Source organism: Sapajus apella, unplaced genomic scaffold (genome assembly GCF_009761245.1).
Source record: "Sapajus apella isolate SASKATOON/1434 unplaced genomic scaffold, GSC_monkey_1.0 scaffold3, whole genome shotgun sequence".
Classification (NCBI taxonomy): Eukaryota; Metazoa; Chordata; class Mammalia; order Primates; family Cebidae; genus Sapajus; species Sapajus apella.
Window position 1 is genome coordinate 20,646,851 of NW_022436943.1, and position 22,662 is coordinate 20,669,512.

At 35.4% G+C, this 22,662-nt stretch overlaps 1 protein-coding gene across 2 annotated transcripts in view; it reads right to left on the bottom strand.

Annotated features, from left to right (window-relative positions):
• Positions 1-16,290: 16,290 nt before the first annotated feature.
• Positions 16,291-22,662, bottom strand: part of ZC2HC1A (zinc finger C2HC-type containing 1A) — a 51,552-nt gene continuing 45,180 nt past the window's right edge. For both annotated transcript variants that reach the window (XM_032250782.1, XM_032250790.1), the window contains one exon: positions 16,291-21,736. In XM_032250782.1, the coding sequence (XP_032106673.1) occupies positions 21,571-21,736 (166 nt within the window). In that variant the 3' untranslated portion in view covers positions 16,291-21,570. The remainder of the gene's footprint in view (positions 21,737-22,662) is intronic.

The following is a 22,662-nucleotide window of genomic DNA, read 5'->3' on the forward strand; positions in this document are numbered from 1 at the left end:
ATTGGACTCAAACAGTGTATTCAGCTTTTAACGTGTGCCAAACATTTGGAAAAATTACCCACACACTATGGTTTTATTTCCCTTCTTTGTTTCCTAGCCACTAGGAAGGTAGGTTGGTTAATAATAGCTTGGATATTTTAAGTGTCTCAGAGACTTATCTCAATAAATGTTTTCTTTCAAATGCATATGTAGATGCTTTAAATCAGCATTTTCTAAATTTTGTCCCAAGAAACACTAATCCTTGTCAATGCTACAAAAAGAAAAAAAAAAAATGAGGTATGTCATCCTGGTTTGGTTTGCATTTCTCTAATGACCAGTGGTGGTGAGTTTTTCTTCATGTATTTGTTGGCCGCATAAATGTCTTCTTTTGGGAAGAGTCTGTTCATATCCTTCACCCTACTTTTTGATGGAGTTGTCTTTCTCTTGAAAAATTTTTTAGGTTATTTGCAGATTCTGGATATTAGCCCTTTGTCAGATGGATAGATTGCAATATTTTACCCCATTCTGTAGGTTGCCTCTTCACTCTGATGATAGTTTTCTTTTTCTGTGCAGAAGCTCTTTAGTTTAATTAGATCCCATTTTTCAATTTTGGCTTTTATTGCCATTGCTTTTGGAGTTTTAGTCATGAAATATTTGCCTATGCCTACGTGCTAAATAGTATTGCCTAGATTTTCTTCTGGGGTTTTTATGCTTTTAGATCTTATATTTAAGTCTTTAATCCATCTTGAGTTAATTTTTGTATAAGGTGTAAGGAAGGGGTCCAGTTTCAGTTTTCAGCATATGGCTAGCCAGTTTTCCAAACACCATTTATTAAATAGGAAATCCTTTCCCCCATTGCTTGTTTTTGTCAAGTTTATCAAAGGTCAGATGGTTGTAGACGTGTGGTGTTATTTCTGGGGCTTCTGTTCTATTCCATTGGTCTATATATCTGTTTTGGTACCATGCTGTTTTGGTTACTTTGGTTACTGTAGCCTTGTAATATAGTTTGAAGTCAGGTAGTGTGATGCCTCGAGGTTTGTTCTTCTTGCTTAGGATTCTCTTGGCTACATGGGCTCTTTTTTGTTTTAATATGAAATTTAAAGTAGCTTTTTTCTAATTCTGTGAAGAAAGTCAATGATAGCTTGATGAGGAAAACATTGAATTTATAAATTACTTTGGGCAGTATGGCCATTTTTACAATATTGATTCTTCCTATGTATGAGCATGGAATAGGTAAGTTAAATTTTCTCTTGGAGGTTTGCAATTCATATATATATATTTTTTCCCATTTATTTATTTTATTGCATTTTAGGTTTTGGGGTACATGTGAAGAACATGCAAAATTGTTGCATAGGAACACACGTGGCAGTGTGATTTGCTGCCTTCCTCCCCATCACCTACATCTGGCATTTCTCCCCTTGCTATCCCTCACCAGCTTCCCACCCCTCACCGTCCCTCCCCTATTTCCCCCCAACTGACCCCAGTGTGTAGTGCTCCCCTCCCTGTGTCCATGTGTTCTCATTGTTCAACACCTGCCTATGAGTGAGAACATGCAGTGTTTGATCTTCTGCTCTTCTGTCAGTTTGCTGAGAATGATGGTTTCCAGTTTCATCCATGTCCCTACAAAGGACCCAAACTCATCGTTTTTGATGGCTGCAAAATATTCCATGGTGTATATGTGCCACATTTTCCCTATCCAGTCTATCGTCGATGGGCATTTGGGTTGGTTCCAGGTCTTTGCTATTGTAAACAGTGCTGCAATGAACATTCGTGTGCACGTGTCCTTATAGTAGAACGATTTGTAATCCTTTGGATATATACCCAGTAATGGGATTGCTGGGTCAAATGGAATTTCTATTTCTATGTCCTTGAGGAATCGCCACACTGTCTTCCACAATGGTTGAACTAATTTACACTCCCACCAACAGTGTAAAAGTGTTCCTATTTCTCCACATCCTCTCCAGCATCTGTCGTCTCCAGATTTTTTAATGATCGCCATTCTAACTGGCGTGAGATGGTATCTCAATGTAGTTTTGATTTGCATTTCTCTGATGACCAGTGATGATGAGCATTTTTTCATATGTTTGTTGGCCTCATGTATGCCTTCTTTTGTAAAGTGTCTGTTCATATCCTTTGCCCACTTTTGAATGGGCTTGTTAGTTTTTTTCTTGTAAATCTGTTTTAGTTCTTTGTAAATTCTGGATATCAGCCCTTTGTCAGATGGGTAAACTGCAAAAATTTTTTCCCATTCTGTTGGTTGCCAATTCACTCTAATGACTGTTTCTTTTGCTGTGCAGAAGCTGTGGAGTTTGATTGGGTCCCATTTGTCTATTTTGGCTTTTGTTGTCAATGCTTTTGGTGTTTTAGTCATGAAGTCCTTGCCTACACCTACGTCCTGAATGGTTTTGCCTAGATTTTCTTCTAGGGTTTTTATGGTGTTAGGTCTTATGTTTAAGTCTTTAATCCATCTGGAGTTAATTTTAGTGTAAGGTGTCAGGAAGGGGTCCAGTTTCTGCTTTCTGCACATGGCTAGCCAGCTTTCCCAACACCATTTATTGAACAGGGAATCCTTTCCCCATTGCTTGTTTTTGTCTGGTTTGTCAAAGATCAGGTGGTTGTAGATATGTTGTGTTGCCTCTGAGACCTCTGTTCTGTTCCATTGGTCTATATCTCTGTTTTGGTACCAGTACCATGCTGTTTTGATTACTGTAGACTTGTAGTATAGTTTGAAGTCTGGTAGTGTGACACCCTCCGCTTTGTTCTTTTTGCTCAGAATTGACTTGGCTATGCGGGCTCTCTTTTGGTTCCATATGAAGTTTAAGGTGGTTTTTTCCAGTTCTGCAAAGAAGGTCATTGGTAGCTTGATGGGGATAGCATTGAATCTGTAAATTACTTTGGGCAGTATGGCCATTTTCACGATATTGATTCTTCCTAACCATGAACATGGGATGTTTCTCCATCTGTTTGTGTCCTCTCTTATTTCGTTGAGCAGTGGCTTGTAGTTTCCTTGAAGAGGTCCTTTACATTCCTTGTTAGTTGTATTCCTAGGTATTTTATTCTCTTGTGGCAATTGTGAATGGAAGTTTGTTCTTGATTTGGCTCTCTTTAAGTCTGTATTGGTGTATAGGAATGCATGTGATTTTTGCACATTGATTTTGTATCCTGAGACTTTGCTGAACTTGCTTATCAGTTTCAGGAGGTTTGGGGCTGAGACGATGGGGTCTTCTAGATATACAATCATGTCGTCTGCAAATAGAGACAATTTGACTTCCTCCTTTCCTATTTGAATGCCCTTTATTTCTTTTTCTTGCCTGATTGCTCTGGCTAGAACTTCTAATACTATATTGAATAGCAGTGGTGGGAGTGGGCATCCTTGTCTGGTGCCACATTTCAAGGGGAATGCTTCCAGTTTTTGCCCATTCAGTATGATATTGGCTGTTGGTTTGTCATAAATAGCTTTTATTATTTTGAGATACATTCCATTGATACCTAGCTTATTGAGGGTTTTTAGCATAAAGGGCTGTTGAATTTTGTCAAAGGCCTTCTCTGCATCAATTGAGATAATCATGTGGTTTTTGTCTTTGGTTCTGTTTATGTGGTGAATTACGTTTATAGACTTGCATATGTTGAACCAGCCTTGCATCCCCAGGATGAAGCCTACTTCATCATGGTGGATAAGCTTTTTGATGTGCTGTTGCAATCGGCTTGTCAGTATTTTATTGAAGATTTTTGCATCTATGTTCATCATGGATATTGGCCTGAAGTTTTCATTTCTTGTTGAGTCTCTGCCAGGTTTTGGAATCAGGATGATGTTGGTGTCATAAAATGATTTGGGAAGAATTCCCTCTTTTTGTATTGTTTGGAATAGTTTCAGAAGAAATGGTACCAGCTCCTCTTTGTATGTCTGGTAGAATTCAGCTGTGAACCCATCTGGACCTGGGCTTTCTTTGGGTGGTAAGCTCTTAATTGCTGCCTCAACCTCAGACCTTGTTATGGGTCTGTTCAGGGTTTCGGCTTCTTCCTGGTTTAGGCTTGGCAGGAGGCAAGTGTCCAGGAATTTATCCATTTCTTCCAGGTTTATTAGTTTGTGTGCATAGAGTTGTTTGTAATAATCTCTGATGATGGTTTGAATTTCTGTGGAATCTGTGGTGATATCCCCTTTATCGTTTTTTATCGCATCAATTTGGGTATTCTCTCTTTTCCTTTTATTAATCTGGCTAGTGGTCTGTCTATTTTGTTGATCTTTTCAAAAAACCAGCTCCTGGATTTATTGATTTTTTGAAGGGTTTTTTTGTGTCTCTATCTCCTTCAGTTCTGCTCTAATCTTAGCTATTTCTTGTCTTCTGCTAGACTTTGAGTTTTTTTGATCTTGCTCCTCTAGCTCTTTCAGTTTTGACGATAGGGTATCAATTTTTGATCTCTCCTTGCTTCTCATGTGGGCACTTATTGCTATATATTTTCCTCTAGAGACTGCTTTAAATGTGTCCCAGAGATTCTGGTATGTTGTGTCTTCATTCTCATTGGTTTCGAAGAACATCTTTATTTCTGCCTTCATTTCATTGTTTATCCAGTCATCATTCAAGAGCAAGTTGTTCAGTTTCCATGAAGCTGTGCGGTTCTGAGTTAGTTTTTGAATTCTGAGTTCTAACTTGATTGCACTGTGGTCTGAGAGACTGTTTGTTACGATTTCCGTTCTTTTGCATTTGCTGAGGAGTGATTTACTCCCAATTATGTGGTCAATTTTAGAGTAGGTGTGATGTGGTGCTGAGAAGAATGTATATTCTGTGGATTTGGGGTGGAGAGTTCTGTAAATGTCTATTAGGTTTGCTTGGTCCAGGTCTGAGTTCAAGTCCTGGATATCCTTGTTAATTTTCTGTCTGGTTGATCTGTCTAATGTTGACAATGGGGTGTTAAAGTCTCCCACTATTATTGTGTAGGAGTCTAAGTCTCTTTGTAAGTCATTAAGAACTTGCCTTATGTATCTGGGTGCTCCTGTATTGGGTGCGTATATATTTAGGATCGTTAGCTCTTCTTGTTGCATTGATCCTTTTACCATTATGTAATGTCCCTCTTTGTCTCTTATGATCTTTGTTGCTTTAAAGTCTAATTTATCAGAGATGAGAATTGCAACTCCTGCTTTTTTTTGCTCTCCATTTGCTTGGTAAATCTTCCTCCATCCCTTTATTTTGAGCCTTTGTGTATCCTTGCATGTGAGATGGGTTTCCTGGATACAGCACACCGATGGGTTTTGTCTTTTTATCCAATTTGCCAGTCTGTGTCTTTTGATTGGGGCATTTAGTCCATTTACATTTAGGGTTAATATTGTTATGTGTGAATTTGATACTGCCATTTTGGTGCTAGCTGGCTGTTTTGCCCTTTAGTTGAGCTGGTACTTGTTGTTCTTTTATATGTGTAGAGCCTCTTTCAGGAGCTCTTGTAGAGCTGGCCTGGTGGTGACGAAATCTCTGAGTACTTGCATGTTCCCAAAGGATTTTATTTTTCCTTCACTTATGAAGCTTAGTTTGGCTGGATAGGAGATTCTGGGTTGAAAGTTCTTTTCTTTAAGGATGTTGAATATTGGCCCCCATTCTCTTCTGGCTTGTAGGGTTTCTGCTGAGAGATCTGCTGTGAGTCTGATGGGCTTCCCTTTATGGGTAACCAGACCTTTCTCTCTGGCTGCCCTTAGTATTTTCTCCTTCATTTCGACCCTGGTGAATCTGACGATTATGTGCCTTGGGGTTGCTCTTCTTGACGAATATCTTTGTGGTGTTCTCTGTATTTCCTGGACTTGAATGTTTGCCTGCCTTGCTGGGTTGGGGAAGTTTTCCTGGATAATATCCTGCAGAGTATTTTCCAGCTTGGATTCATTCTCTTCGTCGCATTCGGGTACGCCTATCAAACGTAGATTAGGTCTTTTCACATAGTCCCACATTTCTTGGAGACTTTGTTCATTCCTTTTTACCCTTTTTTCTCCAGTCTTGCCTTCCCGTTTTATTTCATTGAGTTGATCTTCGACCTCTGATATCCTTTCTTCTGCTTGGTCAATGCGGCTGTTGATACTTGTGCATGCTTCACGAAGTTCTCGTGTTGCGTTTTTCAGCTCCATTAATTCACTTATATTCCTTTCTATTTTGTCCATTCTTGTTAGCATTTCATCAAATCTTTTTTCAAGGTTCTTAGCTTCTTTGCATTTGGTTAGAACATGTTCTTTAAGTTCACAGAAGTTTCTTACTACCCACCTTCTGAAGTCTGATTCTGTCATTTCATCACACTCGTTCTCCATCCAATCTTGTTCCCTTGCTGGTGAGGAGTTGTGATCCCTTTTAAGAGGAGAGGCGTTCTGGTTTCGGGTGTTTTCATCCTTTTTGCGCTGGTTTCTTCCCATCTTTAACGATTTATCCACCTGTCGACTTTGTAGTTGTTGGCATTCAGATTGGGTCTCAAATCTTTCAGATTGACATTCTGTTTGTTGATGATGAGATTATTTCTGTTTCTTGGTTTTCCTTCTGACAGTCTGGCCCCTCTGCTGTAGGTCTGCTGAGGTTCACTCCAGGCCCTGCTTGCCTGGGGTTCACCTGCAGCAGCTGCTGAACAGCAAGGGTTGTTACCAGTTTTCTTCTTCTGCTATCTTTGTCCCAGAAGGATACCCGCCTAGTGTCAATCTGATCTCTCTTTTATGAGGTGTCTTTTTGGATATATAGGGGTCAGGGAGCTGCTTGAGGAGACGGTCTCTTCTTTATGGGAGCTCAAATGGTGAGCTGTGAGCTCTGTTGTTGTTCATTCAGAGATGCTGGGCAGGTACTTTTAGGTCTGCTGCAGCAGAACTGATAAACTGCTTTTTGTTCCCAGGTGCTCTGTCCCAGGGATTTAGGGCTTTATTTATGAGTCTCCGTTATGCTGCCGCCTTTTTTTTTTTTTTTTCCTTCAGACCTGCCCAGCCCAGCAAGGAGGCAGCCTAGTCACTGTCGGCCTATAGCAGCTTTGCTGAGCTGCTGTGGGCTCCGCCCAGCTGCCGAGTGAACTTCCCTGCAGTCCTGTTTATATGGGTGTAGTTAGAACTGCTTTGGCGATGGTGGCCCGCCTCTGTTGGGGCGGAGTCTCTGCTGTGGCGGGTTGCCTTGGCAACGGCAGGCTGCCTCGTTAATGGCAGACACCCCTCCCCCACAGAGCTGGACCTTCCCGGGTTCAGCTGCGCTTGCTGTGAAACTCTCAATCCAGAGTTTCTGGTTGCTGTTCTTTTGTGGGGGTGGGACCAGCTGAGCCTGATCGCCTGGCTCCCTGCCTCAGAGCCTTTTTTAAGTTGGTGTTCCAGTCGCCTGTTGAATAGGCGCCGGGGTCTGTTTGTTTTCCCCTGCGGCCACTCACTGCGCTGGCTTAAACAGCGGCACTGAGGTTTGTGGCGCTTTTTTTTTTTTTTTGCCCTGGAATCTACTGTCCCGGTTCTCTGCTCAGTCCCCTTTTTGAACTGGTGTATGGGCGACTTCTCGTGGCTCCAATCGCCAGCCAAAAGGGCCCCCGGACCGGTGTATTTTGTACAGAGAGCTGTGGCTCCGGGGCGCCGACAAAGCAGCCACACGGGGCAAAGCAGCGGCCCCGGCTGGCACAGCCGCGCTGGCGACCGTGGAGCACCTCCGCCCGGGAATTTCCTAGTCTGTGGGCAATAAAAATGCGGCGTCCACTCACCCTCTGCACTTTCACTGGGAGCTGCAATCCTGAGCTGTTCCTAAACGGCCATCTTGGATCGTCCTCTCTCATATATTAAAGGCTCTGAAAACTCATTCATGTAGCTGTGAAAAAAATTTAACAGTAATATAGCATTTCTAAAACTTATTTGATTATATAACATATTTTTACATTAAAAAACCCTAACCTAGCACAAGGTTAATACAATTCACAGTATTAAAGCTAATATAACAGCAAGGAGAATTCTGCTTTAAAAAGGGTCTCAGTTAAAAGTATTTTAAAACAGGTTTTCAGTGAATATGCTGAAGGAAATACTCTTTTCAGGATTAAGATAATTTTCTTAAAGTTGATCTATGGGAAACCCGAACTAGAAAAGTTTCTTTGCTTTAGGCTGTATTTTCATTGATAGCCAGCTTAAGAAGGACATTTTGTCAACCCTATCACTCTGCATAAATATTTCTCTAGAAACACATATCTTGTACTATAAGTCAGATAATCTTTATTGTACTGAGTACATGCAATATTCATTCATCACATTTTTACTGCTTAGAATGTTGTTGCAAATTCTACGCCAATTCTGCTTAAGGTTCAAGGGGCATCTCAATTCCTTTTCCTCAACTGCTAATGACTTCAATGATAATTCTAGATAATATTAATATATGTTCCCTTAGTGTTCATAGTATTTAAACCTGCATCAATATTATTTGACCAGATTCATTTTAGTAATTTATCTTAAATACAATTTAAATAATCTGTTCATTTGAAATGTTTTACCTACCCTAGAAGAATTATAATCTTTGTCTTCTCTTTAGCTCCTAATGGGAAAAGCTAAACATATGTTAGTTAATAAGTTAACAGGAATTGCATTGTGCCATTCTGTTATTAATATCCATTTAAATAATCTAGAAAACATATTTCTACAATGAAATGTAACTTACTTAAATATGGTATGATAGGGCCCCAAACATAACTAATTTAGGACATTATGGCCCAACAACTTTGTTTATTCAAAATATCTATGCATGGAATTGGGTGCATTCAGAGTGATATGGTAGAATTTTCATTAATTTCTAAATTTCATTTATTGTGCAACATCTTTTAGCTTTGATTCTGACCAAATAACAGAATCTATGGAAATATCATAGGATAAGACAGTGAAATAAGTAGGTACATTGATAATTGCAAATTCTAACAGTTTTCAATGTCTGAATATAAAAATACATGCATTCATAGACTCACAAAGTTAATATTTGAGAAAGGTGCTAAATCATCATTTTGTCTTGGGAATAATCTGGGGTTTGCTTTACATAAAAATTGGTAAGAATGAAATGCATTTTTCTATAGAAGGCAGCAATTTTCTAAATGGGGGAGAGGTTAGTGTTGCTTAAGATACTGTTCTAAAAGTGAACTAATTTCATATTCATATTTTACATGAATAAAGTTAAGACAAGTGGCAGCATTAAAATTTAGGGTTTGCTATTGTTGATTGCTGATTTATTCTTTTTCATCAGTCTAAGGGTTTCCATCTTTCTGAAGCCTTCCCAGGCTTTCCCAGGTGGAGCTGATCATTGCTTCATGTGTGCCTCCACCTCTTAGCTCAGCAAGTAACTCTTAATAACCACCTGCTACCTCTGGGAGGGGGACATATGTTTGCCAATTTCCATCTTCAATGCTTATCATAAATTCTATTATATTTGAAATAATCTGATTCAAATGGGAACTTTACCCTGAAAATTTAGTTGGAAGGAAAACCTTATAACATATTCTGGAAATGGTCCAAATACTATCACAAATGGAAGGAGTTTCGCTTGAAAAGCATCCAATCAAGTGAGGTAAAAGCCTTCTGGTAGAACCAGCATTATCTTCCAGAAAACTACAAAGTGACCATTATCTACCCTGTCACCTCCTTCTTGCCTGGCATGCCTGGACCTGAAGAAAATGAAAAAAGAAAATGGATTTTCTTTTTCATGAAAAATCTGAATGTAAAGACTAATGCATCTCGCTGCTTAAGAGAAAAGTGCTACTTTCACTCAGGATAAATTTAATACTAGGATTGAGACTAATCTTTTCACAGCTAAATAGCGGTTTACTGAAGCTCCAGCTTTTGAATATGGACCACTTATTGGGAAGATGCAATACAGATACATATAATTTATTCACTCGACAAATATTTATGAAGCATCCATCTCTAGCATGCCAGTTCTGGTCCTGTGAGAAGTATCTAGTGTCCCAGTTCTGGTCCTGGGAATACAACAAAGTCCCTGCCTTCATGGAGCATATACCTCGAAAAGGGAAAACAGTCAGAAAAAAGTTCCATGCTGAGAACATAAAATAGATTGGTGGAGAAAGGTGGTATTAGGTTAGATGAAACGGGAAAACTCCTTCAAATAGGAGACATTTGAAAATATTTTATTGGTCTCAAATTTTTACATAAAATATATGACTGGCAATATTTACACATTTATCAAAGTGATTTTGTAAGGCATCAAGGCAGAATACTTCTGCTACAATACATGATGCCTTCACATAAGTAAATTAGGAAATAATCAAGTGTTTGACTTTCAAGTATAGTCTATTGCCCTGAAGAGTTGCAAAGGGAGTACAAAGCATTCCCATATATCCTTTACCAAGTTTTCTTTCATCTAAGGGATACTTATATAACCATGGTATATTTATCCAGACTAGAAATTGGCATTTTGTATGTGTGAAGGGGACTGTGCTGTGCATTGTGGGATATTTAGTGGCATTCCTGGTCTCCACCCACTAGATGCCAGTGACCTCCCCAGGCAAGTACTGACAGTCAAAAATGTCTCCATACATTGTCTCTGGGAGACAAAAAATCACCCCCACTTGGAACCATTGTTCTAGAAGTTTTATAGTTTTATGTTTTACATTTAGGTTCATGACTTATTTGTGTATGAGACATAAAATGTGTATCAAGTTTCATTTTACGCATATGGACATCCAATTGTTTCATCACCACTTGTTGAAAAGACTGTACTCTCTCAAATGAATTGCCTTCGCACTATTGCAAATTTTGGTAGATTATATTTATGTGTACATATTTGTGGATGATCTGCTCTGTTCTGATGATCTATGTATCCTTTCTCCAAAACTGTAGTCTTGATTACTATGGCTTTATAACATTTCTAGAAATTGGGTCATTTGAGTTCTCCAGTTTTTATTTTTCAAAGTTGTTTCGGCTATTCTAGTTGCTTTACCTTTCTATATACATTTTAGAATCAGTCTGTCAAATCATTAAAAACCCTGTCAGAATTTAAACAGAGATTGCAAGGAGTCTATAGATTAAATTGGGGGAGAAATGACACCTGTATTCCGTTTTTCCTTGGCATTAAGAAACATGATATGTTTCTCTATTTAGTTTTTGAGTTCTTTCTTTAGTGTTTTATAGTTTTCAGCATACATATTCTACATCTATTTTGTTGGATAGACGCATAACTATTTATTTGGGTTTGTATGTGCATGTGTGCTTTTACAAATGGCATTTTAATATTCAAATTCAGAATTCATACTTGATATATAAGAATGACCCACTTTTGTATATTGTCCTTATATTCTATGGATATAGGATTATTTAACTCACTTATTAGTTCTAGCTTTTTGTGGATTGAGATTTTCTACAAAGATGGTAATGACATTTACAAAATAGAGATCATGCCTTCTGTGAATGTAGAAACTTTTGAAATCTCACTTTTAAAATTCTTAATTTATCTTCTGCATAGACTCCCCAGCCAAGGTTTTGTCAACTTACTTTCTGTTGTTTGTATTATAAAGATAATAGATATATTGAATTTGCCTTTTAAAATTACCCATTGCCCCCTCATCAGAAGGTTTGCATATTTCTCAGGGATTTGTCATGCTACTGCTGTTAAGAAACTTAACACTAAATTAATAAAGAGTTATGATACATTTCTACATTTTCACTTCAACCAAATTTCAAATTTTCTAGTTTGACTCTTAAAATGTAAACAAATACTTGTTATTGAAATATGTCAATCTTTCCTTGGCATGTCGACATTGACCTGAAAAGGATCCTGCACTATTTATTCTTCTAAGTAGCCATCCTCTTTAATCATGTGAACTCATTCCTCTGTACCAACTAAAGGGAAGAGAGAATAGGGCAATTCCCCTAAGTGCAACCAATTAACAGACTGGCTAATGACCTGTGATATATGTCATGCAGCTTGAAAAGATGTGCTGATTTAGGTGCTCTATGCCAGGAATTACAACCACAACACATGAATTTGCTCCAAATCACCCTGAAATGGAAAGGAAGTTTCAAGGTTTAATTAAGTTGGGCACTGGCAAGCTGAAAGAAAAGAGAAGCAAAAAAGTTGACCACAGTGAGTGAAGAAGACAACAGAGAATGGACAGATGAGCTAAGAGAGGCATAGAGGCCCACAGATGTACCAGTCCTGGAACTTTCTCAGGACTTAATGACCTTCCAGTTCTAATCCACATGTACCTTCTGTCAAACCCTTTTTCTCAAGGTATCTAAAAGGATTTCTGTCCCTTACATATAAAAGTTTATTGAGATTATTTTACATTGATGAATGAGGAAATGAGAATGAAAAGCAAATTTATGAGCATTAGGTAATATATTAAGAAACTAGAATTAATGACTAATCTTTACATCCTAAGCAAGACAAAGTAGTTGAGTCAATAACAAATAGGGCTTTATTTCTAATAAGTGGGCCTGAGGATGAGAGCTTAGAGGACTGGAGGGCACTATTAAGAAAACTGATCATTTTGTTTTATACTCAGGTCAGGGAGGAGTCTCAGTTTGCTTCAACTCTATATTATATCATGTAATACTTTTTTAAAACTGAGTACTAACAACACTTAATCTCATCAATACCTGTGACCACTTTAGGGAGGAATGGGAGACAATAATTTTCTCTTGCTTTTATGTCTCACTAATTTAGGGTCTAAAAGGTATACTCAGATCATATGTTTAAGCCAGATTATGCCATCTCCTATTCCCATCTTACTCTGAGTAAGCCAAAGTCATATGAATGGCTTCTAAAGCATACATAATCTGGCTGCCTGGTTACATGACTAATTTTCTACTCTTCTCCATGCACACACCATTCCAGAGGTATTGGGCTGCCACCACAGAGCTGTGAGCTTGTTTAACTCTTTTCATGAAATACTCTTTCCTCTCTTGTCCATTTTCACATTTCAACCATATTTAATACCCTAACAGAAAGTACTAAGTGTTAAAGGAAATTAATCCAATAAACTAGTAAGCAAAAAGGAGGTACAAAAATGACTTACTCCTCTTTCAGATCCATGCTTAAATATCACTTTTTTCAATGAAATTGTCCCTGAACACCCTATCTAAAATTGTAACCCTCTTCCACTCTCCCTCACATTTGCATTCTAATCCCACATGGTTTTTTTCATAGCATTGTCAGAATTTTATATAAAGCACATTTACTTGTTTGTCATATTTATTTTAAATCTTCATCCATTAGAATGTGAACTTCAAAAAAGCAGAAATTTTTTTACTGCTTTGTTCACTGCATCTAAAATAGTGCTTGGTGGGAATTAAAATAAAACAATATTTGATATCTAACATTATATAATAAATAATTCATGACATTTACTGAGGCCTATTAAGTGTCAGACATTGTGGCAAAGATTTTATACATGTTACTGATAATCCTCAAATTCATCCTGCAAGATACATATAATTATACTCAAAGCATACTTCTTAAATTCAGTTTGTGTTTATCTAACACCATGATTGGGTTAAGGAAGATGTTTTGTTTCAGTATATCAAACATTATTTTCTGTAAAATATGATTTTGACATATCCCCTATTACCACAGCCACTGTAAAAGGAAAGCACAAGTTATACCAAATTCGATTGTTGAAGAGTTTTGAGTGCAAATAGCAGATCCCAGTCTAGTTAGTTTAAGCAAAATAATAATAATAATAATTAAAATCTATTGGGAAATGCACAGAATCTCTGGGAGAGCCAGATAATCAAGTTTGGAGGCTGTTCAGCCACAAATAATGCCCAAGTTATAATTACCAACTTGGCACTGTTTCTGGCTGAACAGCCTCCAAACTTGGAGGGGAGGACAGTCAGTTAAAATATTACCATGGGGAACAGGCCACATGTTGCAATAAGGGTGTCACTTCTTGATGCTCTGCCACAGCTACCTTAGAAGCTCAGTGTCTCTTCAATAAACTTCACCATCCTCACTAGGAAATGGAAGCTGCAGTGTCAATTTCACATTACTTGTTTTCAGAATCCAAGTCTGTTCAGTATTTCCCAAGTCACATGACTACTCCCTAGCTGTAGTAAAGTATAGAAAACTATAAATTCTCGGTACAATTTTGATGCAGTGAGATTTTCACCATGGGAAATTCACAAAACAGGATTCTCAAAAGGTACTAGCCATAACAGTGACAAATGCCCGTTACAGACAATAACAATATTTAGATTTTAAATATATCACAAATCAAAATATTTCTAGTAGACACGAGTTGGGCAGTGTTTAATATTGTCCAATGTTTTCTACTAAAATTATGTTGAAGTAACTGAGCCAATAAATGATAAGGCCTCTTTCTCCTCAAAAATAGCTTTCTGGTAATGACATCAGTGAGAAACAAACTTTCTACTGATTTCAGAGGGAGAAACATAACTGTGTTTACTAAAAGGAAATGGTATGAGAATAGACTGGCTCAGAGAGGGTATAGGGCTTATTCAAATGGTGTTTAAACTATTTTTGAATTTTCAAATTAATAGTTAATTAAATAGCATGTTTCCAAAGTGAATCATAAAGAATTAATGATTAAAATAAAATTTAGAGTTCTCAATGTTTTTTGCAGAGTTTATATGAGTTTTCCCTATAATAAGTTTGAGAAGATAAGTAAAAATATATATTTTTAAAACTTTCTAGTTCTTGAAATGTTCTCCTTGACAATAATTAGAAGATAAATAATTAAACTTTTTTAAAAATTAAGCTTTAAATAGGCAAATATATGAAAACAGATCTAAATATTTCATACACATGTTCATATACAGAAATGTAAATATACATTCCTCCCAATTCAACAATAGCATGGCAAAATAGCTCTTAAATATTTAGATCAACTGTTTTTATTCTATGTTCTATGGAGTAAAACTTTATTTGTATTACCCGCACTCTTAAAATCAGAGGTGATAAAAAGAGTAAGAAAAAAAACAAACCTGTGTTAGAATTTCCTCTTGCTGGTTGGATTCTGAGCTCCTAGCTCTTCCCGATGACTGACCTTGAGGAGTTGTGGATTTCTTAACCAGTTCCCAGAACCTCCCAATTTTCCCTCATCTTCAGACACCTTTCACCATCTTCTCCAGGCATCCAGTGGGTTTGGGCTGGTCAAGTTCTGAGCAGGAGCAATGGCTAAACGGAGGACCCACAGGAGAAAGTGGAGCTGCAGATCAGAAATGTGGCATTTTCATTAACCAACTTTCTTGATGTCACATCTGCAGTATCAGCTCAAGTGGAAGAGCTTATCTTCAAATGTACAGAAAATGCGTTTCCTTAAAACCTGGAAGGACTTCTTGAAAGAAGGCTATGATTATTTGAGACCTGATGACTGATTTGACATGCTTAGTTGTTAAAGTGATTGTGTAATAAGTCATTCTTCCTCATATATGATATTTGTGATCTCTTTCCAGCAGTTCTCTATATACTCAGAATGAAATTTTTCTTGATTTTCTTGGCTTTTGTGAAAGCAGAATGCTGATGCTATTTTTATTGTTAACCAGTACTTGTTTATCCATTCATATTTTCTAGTCTCTAAACTTTTGTATAATCTTTAATGAAAGTTAATTTCATCAGTTGATAGTTCATATTAATAGTGCCAAAGTGCTACCAGTGGCAAACTAGGTAGATCATTATTTGTTTTGCAACAGGATGCCAAGCATATCAGAGTTTGAAGTTGAGCTTCAGCTTAAGGACATATGGAGGTGATTTTAAGGTTGCCAGTGATAGATTCAGTTCCATTAGGTTCAGTACTCTAGAGCTAATGATTGTTTTTGATTTACTTCTATTTACTTCTATATTCTCAGCACCTAAAACCGTTCACATAACAGTCACTAAATGTTTGTTGAATCAAAAAGTTGACAAACATAATTAAAAGCTATTTTTCTTCCTATATATAACATGAAGATTGTAATTGTTTCTCTAGGAAATGTTTGAATCCAAACTTTTACTAACAAGGAAAACATTCTCTTTATGCAGATCTTAACTTTGATGACAGCTTTTAAAAATATACACATATTTGTGCTTCTTTTTTTGTAGAAGGCTTTCCTTCAGAAAATGAAAGACTAGAAAGACTGCATATATTCCCATTTATTTATATGGTTACTGCTTTTACAATTTTTTTTGGTATTTGATACTTTTATGTTTGATTGCTGTCTTTAAAGTGCCTCATCAAATTTATGGCTCTGTGCTATTACCTTTTGAGCTTTGCAAGTTGTTTACATAATAAAGAAGTTACTTTGTTTCCAATGCATCAAACTTAAATGATGTGATTGTTTTTATATTATTTGACCTTAGTGACAATGTTCTATTTTCACTTGTCCTGTATCTTACATTGCTTTTGGTGTTTTGTGTTATGTGTCAAGGATTAAGCCAACTAATTCTCTACCATATATAACTTCTGGACACCTTTGATATGGCATCTTAATTCCTTGTAGATACAGACGTGTACAGAACTGTATTCTAAAGCATAACAATGGGGCCATGAAAGGGGACAGATGAATGGGCAAATAATAGTTTTGTTTAGCATATTACATAATAGTTCTTGATTAGTTTTTTTGGTTAAAGATCACACATAGGGTGTGATTTCTATACCAAAGACATGCTTATTTCAGTATTAGAAAAATGTTTTTCTTACCCATCCTGAAAATTGCAATTTTTAAAATGTGCAAAATAAATTCTTATTAAAAAAATAATAAAAATTTTAAAATTCAAAAAATAGAATGTCCTCTTGAATGAAATTTAGGAAAAATAATTTCATTAAAATTATACCTAGGTTAACAGGCCACTTTCAGCAATACAGTTATTTTAAAAACAAACTACCTTAACTAGATCACATGACATTTGTGAATATTAGAAAACAACGTAAAAGATGGCAGTTTCAGATTAACTGTTTCCAGATGAGCACGATTAACCTGGAAAAACAGAAACCTATTTGCTTTTTAAAAATTATAATGGCAATGTGCATTTATAAGTTGACAATATAAAAAAATATAAAAGATGACTTACCAAATATCCTTGGTAAAAATAAGCACAATATATTGAGAAATATAGTTCCAGTCTTTTTTCTATATACTTTTTTACATGATTAGAATATTTTATATACAAACATTATTTGAAAATTTTTATCTTAGCAATTAACTTGTTATGACATTAAAATTATTGAAAATTGCTTTAATGGCCAATTTACTATAGTTTCTTCAATTTCATCACTATATAGTATTGTTAATCATATTCTGCATATTTTCCTATACTTCCTAAGTGTGTCTTAGAAATATAATTATTAGGTTATGAAGCACAAATGTTTTAAAGGCTTTTAATGTAAATTTAGTCGACCTTTTCAAAAAGTATGATCAACTTATAGTTCCACCATCAGTACATAAGGGCATTCATCTTAATGCCCCATGACAGGTTTTCAGTTTTATCACAATTTAAGATTGATGATTTGATGAGTGAAAAGCAGCATTTCACTGTTAACTGTACTCGACAGTACTCAGCACTACTGGCTGTCTCCCATCCCCAGTGTCAGTGCTGCAAATTGAAAGGAGGGGCAGAAATAGAGGTATTTGGGCAGAGAAAGAAAGAGAGGACTAAGTGAGATAAGATTGAACAACTGGAATTATCAGTAACTTTTACTCAACATCTCTTTTCCTCAGTCCTCAGGACTACGGAAACAGTTCCCATTATACAGATCAAATGGACCACACATACATTGTTTCCACTGGAAATTGTCCTTTCTCCACTAAAAGGTAAAACAGTTCTTGTTCATACTCTGGTTTCCTCTCAAGCACTGGGACAAGGAAGAAAAAAGAAAATAGGAAATGGTGAGCTGTATAATTTATGGTTATATGAAGCTCCCACTAAATTTCTGTTACACTTTGTTGGTACCTTCATGATAAACAAACGTTCCATTAAAGTAAATCACTTATTTTTGTCCCACATTGTAACTGTCTATTTATATATCAGTTTCTCGAAATGAATTGTATCAACTTGAGGGCAGACACTTCATCACATCTTATTCTCTTGATCCCCACCATTGCATAACATGAAGAGCACATAAAGCATTTTTTAATGGTAAGCATGAAGCTTTAGCTTTGTGCACCTTACAGTAGTTGGCCTAACCAATTATTAGCTCATATGTAAACAGACTACACTCTCATGTGTTAGATAAAGTTAAATCAGGCTAAAGGATTGGGGAAAAAAATATCCTTATCTTAAATCAGACTATAATCTACTAAACTGTAATAGAACTAAGATGAAATATTAAAGTAATATTTCAAGGAATATTTACTAATCCATGTAACATCCATAAGCGATATGCTTGAGAGGCATAATTTTGCTAACAAAATATTGTGAAGTGTAATTATTAAATATCTCTATCAATTACTGCAATGCTGGTGACCCAGTTGAGCTGGGCAAAATTTCTAAGATATAAACACCTTATTAAAATCACAACAAAGCAAAGAAAACTACTTTTATAAATCTCTGCAATTTTGTGTTGTCAAAAATCCTATCTATATTGCTGAGAGGCCTTTAAAAACAATAGGCCAGTACTATTATGAAATAATTATCCAAATGCACCCTCTAGTGGCCAAAGGGCAATTCACATACAAGCTAAGCAAAATTGTGTTTAAAATAAGGAGCATCCTGAGTAACATTTAACTGAATTTTTTCTAAATGAAAATAAAAATTATTATGGATTTACTTTAGTTTCTCCATAGCTCTATTCAATAATACTCATTTGAAAGAAATCAACCTATCTTAGTACTAAAACATACTTACAATGTAAAATACACACACATACAATGAAAATAAATACCCAAGTGCTCTGATGATTCTTTGTATTTTTCTGACATTTTTTCATCTCCAGAGCTTCTACTCATGGTTAAGTGTTCACCTCTAGCCTATGGAAAATTGAGCACAAATTAAACATGTCTAATCTGAAATTTTCACTAAGTTCTTTTTAAATTTTAAATATGGTGGTCTAAAATATTAAATATTCATCACAGATATCTTTTGCCATTAAACTGTATCATTAAGTAGAATGTCCATGTTTCCTATTAACCTTGACATCACAAATATGCTAAATGTATTGTCTATGAAGATAATGCCTCAAAAAACTTGTAACAAAAACATTTCTAATACTTTGATGTCAGAAAACACTTCAATAAAATGGTAATACATTTTTAAAAGCTGATGGCATAAGAATACAGCCAATGAAAAACTACTTTTTTTTTTTAAATCTGAATTTTTTACTTCAAATATTTTTTTATATTTCATTGGGTTCCTATCTTTTTTGGGGGTATTCCTATCTTTCTATGTGTGGCCAAAAGATATCAGTGAATATGAACTAGCATTTTTATGTTTCATGTCTTTATTGAATAGTTTCAAATATGAAGACATTGGTGAAAAAACAAACATATAGTGGACAAGAAATAATAGTCACCATATCATCTTACTTCTTCAACCTAATGCATTTCAGAATAATACATAAGTAATTTTTACATTTTTAATTTAAGCTTACAATCATTTTTTTCTACCATACTGTCAAATACTTGTGAAAATAAATAAAAATAAAATACATGATGCATAGGACAATTTTTTAAAAAACAGAACTATTGCACAATAAATCAGTGTGAGAATAAAATATGCAAGTAATACAAAAATGTATTTAAATACATTGTCACAACATATTTCAGGAGTCATAAATCTATTTCACCCACTGTTAATAATAATATCTGGGCTCTGGAACTGGATGTTTTCTTACCAGCTGATCTCCATGTAGTACATTATAACATTTATTTACTACTGTAAAATTCAGTGAGAAACAAATATGTGCCAATTACTTATCTATCCCTTCCTTGAGCAGACAAAAAAATTATGTGGTCTTAAAAAAAATACTTTGGAAAAAAGCAGTGCTTAGCCTTAGATAAAACAAGAGTTTAAAGTTCTTCATATGATTTATAACAGGACAGAAGTGATTGAAATGGAAATCTAATATGTGCATTTGTCTTCTAAATTCATTACAGTTTATTTCAGTTGGACTATTTGTTTGTTTTGACCAATACGACCGAATAAAGATAACTGGGGGGAAAATACTAGTAAAAAGCCAGGAAAGAAACTATAAGGTAAGTAAAATGACAATTCCTATTAAGTTTATAACTCCTGCCCCAAATAAACAATGTTAATAAATTTTAGAAAAATGTAAGCCACAAATCTTCACATTGTGTCTTATAGTTGATCAGAATCATAAACAAAATCTAGGAATTATATAAAAGATTTGATTGTACCTTACAGTAAGATCAAAGCTCTTAGGTTTGATTGAACAGAAATTACAGAATTGCTGCCATCAAGGAAATCTACTACTAATTACTATGCTATACTGAAAGTGACAATGATTAAGAGCTGTATTGTAGTCAGATTAAAGAGAAAAAATAACTAAATTTTTGTGTATGTTTAATTAGATAAGTAAATTATGCTTTAAACAATACATTTTTAGTGGGTCCTTATTGTGACATGAATGGTGTTTCAACATTATACATTAAAGAATAAACTATGAGTAGCAAAATTGGATATTCTCTTAACCTACTCACAACTACATCTACTTCCAGGAAAAAAAAATTCAAATACTTTTTATCTGCATGCTCTGTACTAATGGTTAGTTACCACAACCATTATGATTAGGTGAGGTGATTTGTTTCAAAATGCATTAAAATAATTTATTCTAAATTCAGATACAAAAAATTAAATGTTTTTAAACATGTAAGATTTTGCCGGGAATTTTGTGCTTTCTATACTAAATAATTCCATTTTCAAATACAGCAAAAAATCAAATAGCAAATTAAAACTACTCTTCACAGGTTATGAAAAAGGAAGAAAAAAGTAAAATTTGGAAAAACAGTTGAAAGTAAAAAAAATATGTTCAACCAATAGATACAGAAGTAAAAAAAATCATTCAGTTATAAATAGAGTAAGATTTGTATTTTTAGTCTTGTATTTTTGAAAAGGAAATTGCATAATTACATTTTTACAAAATGAGTAAGATGATTAAATTATATAACTAATAGAGGGGTGTTTTTTCTCTTAGTTTTTAGGATTTATAAAATAAGTTGACATGCTCTACAGGAAAGTGACCTTACATACCTAATGGTAACTAAAACCATTCTCTTTAATTACAAAATTCCCAGCATCTAACCTACTATGATACTATCTTAAGCTAGATACAAATGTTTATTCAAATTTTTTGCTCAAAGTTATAATTATCCTAAAGCTTGAAGGGCTAAGCACTAGAGTATGAGAGTTAATGGAAATGTACTTAATGCGGTTTAACAACAGAAAAGTAACACCTAAATTAATCATTCCATTTGAAATTATTTTCTGACTGATAAGTCATTATTTCCTTGAATGGCACAGTCTGGGATATGAGATATTTAGTATATACAGTATATGTACACATATAAATACACACACATTATATTATATAGCCAAAAGATTATGCTCCAAAATTACTGGAAATGGTATTTTGAGTATTTTTAGCACAAAATAACTACAGGAAGTGAGTGCTCTAGCTATCTAAACAGCAATAATCATAAACTCTGAACTTGGCTTTTTTTTTTTGAGATTCTATTCATAGAATCATTCTTCGAATGCCACATTCACAGCAGAACTTGGCCCATTCTACAGGGTATTTAGTCCCACACTCATGGCAGAATTTTGGTAAGTTTCCAGGTGAATTTCCTTCAATGCCTTTAATATTTCCACCATTAAGGGAAGATGCATAGTCTCCATCTGGTCTAAAAATGTAAAGAAAGAATGAAAAGATAAAGTTCACATCAGTAGTTTTCAACCCATACCCCTGGAGAAACACGACATAAGTGTAACAATTAGCCTCCTTAATCTCATTTTAAATATTCCTTTAGTTCAAATTAAAAAAAAAATCATTGTTAGGAAATACTATAATTCTAAAATTTTTTCTTTAACATTATATTTATCTGCATTAGGAGAATTTATCATGGCTAATTGCAGCCATGCTTTCTGTATTAGTCCATTCTCACATTGCTATAAAGAACTACCTGAGACTGGGTAACTTATAAAGAAAAGAGGTTTAATTGATTCACAGTTCTGCAGGCTGTACAGAAAGTATGGCTGGGGAGGTTTCAGGAAACTTAAAAATCACAGCAGAAGGCAAAGGGGAAGCAAGCATGATTTACACGGTGGGAGCAGGAGGAAGAGAGAAGGGGCAGGTGCTATACACTTTTAAACAATCAGATCCAGTGAGAACTCACTCACTATCACAAGAGCAGCAATGGGGAAGTCCACCCCCTTGATCCAATTGCCTATCACCAGGCCTCTCATCCCACATTGAGGGTTTACAATTTCACATGAGATTTGAGCAGGGACAGAAATCCAAACCACACTGCCTTCCATTTCTTTGTGCTAGGAATTTACTACACTGGGAGCAGAATGAACATTTATGATGTCCTTTCTGCAAACCTATCTCTAAAGGGAAAACTGAAACCCAACCCTGAAGAAAAACAGAAATCCTTAGGTTTCAAGTCTCTCTCCTTGGTTACAAGGATTGTAAGGTGATACCTGTAGTATTTAATTTTATTATTTAATTATATTAAATTATTGTGATGCAATAAATACTTAAAACAAGCTCTTATGCATACCCTCACAGGGAGGCCTCTATTAACAAAACATGTTAATAAAAGTAAAA